Below are 6,043 nucleotides of genomic sequence, written 5' to 3'. Positions count from 1 at the left end.
TCGCTGGGCATGTCAGCTCTCCTTATTTCTTTATCATTGTTATTTTTATATTCTTTTGGCACCGGGCTAGGTTCGGATACTGTGTCGTTGCAGGGACAGACTGTAATTGGTGCGTGAAACATATTGTGCCTGCCTTGGGGCTGAGCATGAGCTCCACATTCACCCTTTGGAACAGTAAAATTAAAAAAAATAGTAAAACGAATAAAAAATGAATTATTTGGCAACAAACACCGATGTGTGCCTTACATGCATGCAAAATTTCATGATTCTTGGAGGTATGAAAAAAAGGTGCTCTAAAAGACTATTTTTTAAAGCATTTTGGAGCTTCCATTTTTTTTGCCGGGACCTCCACAAATGTCATTCCATCGCGAAATTTTGCGCGCATGTGAAACATACATCATTGTTTGTTGCCAAAAGTTTTATATATTTTTTTGAATCGTTCTACAATTTATTTTAATTTTACTATTCCAAATGTGATCTCGTGCTGACACGAGTACTTTCACTAGATATCTTTAAACTCCATGTCCGATATCTAGCTCCTTCTGTAGTGAACAAAAGTACTTCCTCCGTCCCATAATATAAGACATTTTTTAACTCTAGTGTAGTGTCAAAAAAGTCTTATATTATGGGACGGAAGGAGTAGCAGATAGATGAGAGGCGATTTGGATATTCGCAGACAGAGAGCCTGACGATACAATTCCATGTACTGCTTCACTATATTTTCTGCTTCTGTATTAAGTTTTTCTATTGATAAGATTGATGTATAAAAAAATGATTCTTCTTAATATGTTTATACCTTTACAAGGCTGGCAGCGCAAGTTGTATCCAGATTAAGATGCCCATTACAAGCATTACTTTTCAAGGAAGACTGGGCTGTGCTGTGCGATTGAATTTTGCCTGTGCTGTGCTATGTGCATGTGCTGCTAAAACGGTCATGCGAAAGTAATAATTGGAGCATTATTTTTAGCAACTGGAGGAGTACCAGCCCTGGGATCATATATTCATATGCTTGTCAGGCCAAAGGACGCTAGCATCTTCTACACAGAAGATGTAGCGAAAGGCCCTGTTCTTTGCAAACGGAGCAGAGATAATTGTATCAGTAAACGATATTCTTTCTATGTATATACAAAGATACGGTTAATTGTATTGAAGAAACCTACGTACATGTTTGGAATGCAGAATGGTCGCTCATAATCAGGCCTAGCTAGACTTCAATCCTACTGACATGAAAGACTACTCATCCAGTGTGTTTTTCATGGTCCCTATTCTTCCTGTCAAATCCGAATCGCATCCCGGATTATATACTGCTTATATCAGGTAGCACGGTGATTATCTCTGCTTTGCCAAAAAACATTTTCAGAAACTGAACCAGCATCTGACGCTGCCTTGTCTTGCCCATACCTTTTCAGATTACTGCTAGTAGTACAATTAGCTAGCATGCCGCTGCAGAGGATGACTTCATCTTCACCAAGTGAACATCTTCAGCAAGCGCCAACAAGCTTCATGGTAGGCCTACGTGGAATTGATTCCCATGCATAAGGCTGTATGGCTCCCATCACCGAGATATCATACTGGTTTTCAATGAGCAAGGACCAAGCAACAGTTATCTCCACTTCACAACTACCAAGCTCACAACTTTCTCGACTTATGTTGCTGAATTTGGTTGGGAAGACGACACTTCCACTGATTTCTCCAGCCTTCATGAGAATTTCGAGCCTTCCTCTTGATTTTACAGATACAACTTGCCTCGACAGATCTAGATAACCCTCTTCACCCACAGGCATATCTCCAGCTTGTGAATCAAGCAGCAAAATACACCCAGATGGGCGCTTACCACCGCCTTTGGTTTTGTCCTCAGGTAGTGCGGAGCAAACGATCTTGATGCCATTGCCACAAGGCAATGAGCCCCGTACAACACGAACACCGAGGATAGTGGCTTGGTGTGAATGTTCAAGCTGCTCACAGCATAACTCTATTTCACAAAGGCCACGAAGGACACGGGTGGAAATAATATCACCACTATCAAGATCTTTTTCATCATAAAAAAAGGCTTTACTGATCAATGTTCTATCTTTAGACTCCAGCATGCCCTTAAGTTTTAGGTGGACTTCAATCGTAACTGTGGGTTCCATTATGCCGCCAGACATAATTGCACGAGAAGGGCCAGTCAAGTGCAAAAAAGGATCCTGCAAGCATCATTGTTTACCATTAACTTGTCAACAAAGATGCAAACAACAAGAAAAAGAACAGGAAAATACACATGCATACCTGTCTTCTGAGGATTTGGCAGTCATCCCTCGTGCGAAGGAAGAGAATGTTGCGACGATAGTCCACTACATCTCGTGCAGCGACTACACCGTATACCTTCAGCGGCCACTCAAGGGCATAGCCTTCTCTTTCTGCAACTTTAATATAGTAGACCTGCATGGTCCTCCCGACTTCAGTACCCACTTGGGTGTGGCCTGGTAAGCTTCGGGTAAAGAACATGGGGCTCAATAACGCTGCATGCAACCAAGTCAAGTGTGTTAGAAATCTGACGTCAACTAACAAAAGATTGCACAAATTGCTTTTGCTATCCATTCAAGAAGAATAATAATCAATGATTAAAGTAAATCACTATGCTAACAGAACGAATTAGCTTGCTTGAGACATGCAGTAAATGGAAGAAGAAAAGAAACTAACAACCATATCACAAGCACATTACTCACTTGGGTCTTCGAAGCTGCCAAAGTTGCTGTTCCTACGTTCCCAGCCTCTACGGTAGACATTGAAATAGTACTCCTCAGCCGCCTTTGCCGCCTCATGCGGATTCACAACTTTTCCACCCATATTCTTGTCCTCATCATCTTGCCTCATCGATTCTATTTGCTCTCCGAAATCTGGCACCCATTCACCAAGCCGGTTGAAAACTTCAGAGATAAACTTCAATGTGGAGCAATAGCGTGCGAAGGGCTCTCTAATAAGCATGCATATCGCTAGAAATTTTGGTTCTGTTGAGACTAGCAGGCTCATCTTGTCCCACAGCTCATCAAACTGCCAGGGGAGCAAACCTAATTTGAAGCTTACCCTCGGCACAACCTCCTCCGTCATGGTCTCAGCCTGCTTCTTCTCAATCTTATTTCTGACAGACTCGGCTACGGACATCAAGTTACTGACTGGCAGCTCCTTGAACTGCTCCTGCTCATTGAACTGCTTGGAGACTGATTTGCAACCATCACCAATCTTGCTCTGTGTCTGCACCGTTCTGCCTTCGTTGCCAATCCTCACCAATTCAAACTCGCCACTCCTTCCCTTTGACGACTTCCCTCCGGTTTCCATCTCTATGTCGTCGCCAATTTTTGTCTGGGTATCGGTCAATTTCCCTTTATTGCTGATCCAACAGGCATTCTGCATCGTGCTGATCCTCTTCTGGGCCTCACAGTCGACCCGACCGAAGATCTTATTCGACAACTCATACATAACTGATTTCAACCCTAGAAGGTTCTTGTATTCCTCGGAGCCGTAGTGTCCAAACTTCCCCATCTTCTTCTCCAGGGCCCGGGTCCAGCAGATACTCTTCTGCATGAAGATGGCAGCTTGACAGAGCTCCTCGCTTAACATGGACTCGCCGCTCCTTCCCTTCGAATTTCCTGCAGTCGCCATTCCACTGTCCTCACGACTGTCACCTGACTGTGGCATCGTCAAGGGAACAAGGGACCAAGCAACAGTAATCTCAGCCTTAGAGCCATCAGCAAGGGGAAATTCGCATTTACTTGTGTTGTATTTTTCGGGTTTAAGGAGGAATTGAGCAGTAATCTCAGTCTGTGATGGTGAACCGGCCATTATGAGGACTAGCAGCTTTCCATTTAATTCCACAGAAACTACATGTCTTGTCAGATAAAGGTAGTCATTGCTTGCCATAGGCATTCTTCCACCTTTCGAATCAAGCAGCAAAACTTGCCTAGATGATACTTGCGCAGCGATATCTTCATTACCATCCTCAGGCACTGAATAGCAAACAACTCTGCCACCATGAAAAAGCAATGATTCCTGTTTGGGTGTAACAGCCACACTGAGGATAGTAGCCTGGACCGACTGTTTAAGTTGCTCACAGCACAGCTCCACTGTGCACAAGGCGTTTTTAGCGAGATAGGTACAGGAATTATCAGCATTGTAAAAGCCAAATGTACTGATCAATGCTGTATCTTCAGATTTTGTTGCGCCCTTCACTATTAATTGGATTTCGATGTAAACAGTATCCGTCGAGACAATTGCACGAACCAGGCCAGTCAAGTGCAATAAAGAATCCTGCAAGCATCATCATTTGCCATAATCAACAAGGATGCAGGCAACAAACAAAGGATCAAGAACACGAAAATACCATACGTACATTTTCTTCAAGGATTTGGCAGTGCTGTCTTGAACGGAGGAATAGAGGGTTGCGATGACGGTCCACAGCATCACGGACTGCGACCACTCCATACACCTCCAGTGGCAACTTTTGGGGTTCTACTAGTGAGACTTTGATGGAGTAGATCTGCAAGGTACTCCCTGCGACAGCTTCAATTGGAATGTGGCGTGGTGTGCAATGTGTAAATTGCATGGGGCTCAATATCGCTGCATACAAGTTAACAAGTTAGAGATCTACTACATCAAAGTCTCACTAGTAGAACCCCAAATCGTGGAGTAAACTTTAGTAAATAAATAGTCCATTTAAGAATCAATCTGGTTGAGTGGTGTAAATTCCAAAATGCAAGTAATCAGGTAAGTAGCATGCATGCAAGTTTACTCACTCTGATTTTCGAAGCTGTGGCCATCCTTGCCCCATATACGTTCCCAGTAGAGATGATAAGCAGTGAATCTCTTCTCCTCCATCTCCACGGAATCTTCTTTGCCTGCCCTGCAAAACTCGTCCTCCATGGCTGACAAGAAAGATTCTGATTTCAGCTTAATCATCGTTGATTTCACTTTGTAGTCGAAGTCCGAGTCCATTCGCTGGAGCATAGTGATACGGTCAGAGATCAACTTCAATTTGCTGATACGGGATAGGTACGGCTCAGAAATAAACTTCATCATGGTGTTCCTTATATCTTTGTTCTCTGACGAGAAGGATCACAGAAAGTTGCACATCTCGTGCCTCAGCTCATCGATCTGCTCAGAGAATGCCGGCAATCTGAAGCCGAACCTTAGCACTGCCATTGCCTCCTCCCGGATCTTCTTGTTTTCAAATACCTTAGCAATGTCAACGACCACTTCTTCAAAATTCAACAGGATTTCGGTTGTCAATTCGGGCACGGTCTCCCAGCGGAGTTGACTGTCTGACTGGCTAACGATCCACTCCTGGGTCTCCATTGCGAGGAAATCAAGCAGCTCCTCACTGTCTGCGCCTCCGCCTCTGTCTCCGTCGGCAAGGATTCCGGAACGGTGGAGCAGATTCTCGAGTTCGAGGGATGCGGAACTCCTGCTTCCCTTCGACGACTTCCCTCCAGCTTCCATCTCTCCGCCGTCGCCAATCTTGCTCTGGGTCTCCATCGATCCCCCTTCATTGCCGATCCAACCGGCCCTCTGTACCACGCCCATCCTGTGCCACAATTGGAAGATCCTCTCCGTCAAGACGACCATATCCATTCTGAAATCCGGAAGATTATCATAGTCAGAATCGCTATGTGCAATCTCCTCCATCTTGCCCTCCTGGGCCTCGATCCACCGGATACTCTCCCGCATGCAGATTCCAGCCTGATAGAGCTCCTCGGCAAACATGGACTCGCCACTCCTTCCCGTCGAACTCCCTGCGGTGTCCATCTCACCTCCTCACCACTGTGCGGTGTCCTTTCTTCTCCCCGCCGTCGCCGCCGCCGCCGCTCTCGTTTTTTTGTTCGGGGGAAAGTAAAGATACCCTAAGGCCTCCTTTGGTTTAGAGGAATTTTAGAAGATAGGATTCTTATAGAATTTTTTCTTTTAAAGCCCTTTGGTTTATAGAAATGAATTCATATTCCTATATAGGATTGGTTTCTATCCTCCACATTTCATAGGAAAATAAAAAAGAGGCTAGACTTAATGGAAA

At 44.5% G+C, this 6,043-nt stretch overlaps 2 protein-coding genes across 2 annotated transcripts; both read right to left on the bottom strand.

Moving 5' to 3' along the window:
* Positions 1 to 1,481: 1,481 nt before the first annotated feature.
* On the bottom strand, positions 1,482 to 5,055 carry LOC125538063. Its single transcript, XM_048701367.1, has 5 exons — positions 4,773 to 5,055; positions 4,370 to 4,596; positions 2,709 to 4,287; positions 2,269 to 2,501; positions 1,482 to 2,186 (listed from the first exon to the last, which is right to left on the bottom strand). The coding sequence occupies exons 1-5, from the start codon at positions 5,053 to 5,055 to the stop codon at positions 1,482 to 1,484; spliced, it is 3,027 nt and encodes a 1,008-aa protein (XP_048557324.1).
* On the bottom strand, positions 4,851 to 5,871 carry LOC125539958. The gene has a single exon (XM_048703512.1). It carries the CDS (start codon positions 5,779 to 5,781, stop codon positions 5,092 to 5,094), a length of 690 nt encoding a protein of 229 aa, XP_048559469.1. The 5' UTR covers positions 5,782 to 5,871; the 3' UTR covers positions 4,851 to 5,091.
* Positions 5,872 to 6,043: the final 172 nt, after the last annotated feature.

This window comes from Triticum urartu, chromosome 2 (genome assembly GCF_003073215.2).
Source record: "Triticum urartu cultivar G1812 chromosome 2, Tu2.1, whole genome shotgun sequence".
Classification (NCBI taxonomy): Eukaryota; Viridiplantae; Streptophyta; class Magnoliopsida; order Poales; family Poaceae; genus Triticum; species Triticum urartu.
Note: the sequence above shows the minus strand (reverse complement) of the source record. Positions and strands in the feature narration are given on the sequence as shown.

Excerpts from the sequence above, each read along its gene's own strand:
- LOC125539958 (XM_048703512.1), bottom strand. The coding sequence starts at position 5,781 with ATGGACACCGCAGGGAGTTCGACGGGAAGGAGTGGCGAGTCCATGTTT.
- LOC125538063 (XM_048701367.1), bottom strand. The coding sequence starts at position 5,055 with ATGATGAAGTTTATTTCTGAGCCGTACCTATCCCGTATCAGCAAATTG. Across the intron at positions 4,597-4,772 it reads CCACAGCTTCGAAAATCAGA|CGATATTGAGCCCCATGCAA; the intron begins GTGAGTAAACTT and ends ACTTGTATGCAG. Across the intron at positions 4,288-4,369 it reads GCCAAATCCTTGAAGAAAAT|GATTCTTTATTGCACTTGAC; the intron begins GTACGTATGGTA and ends TGATGCTTGCAG.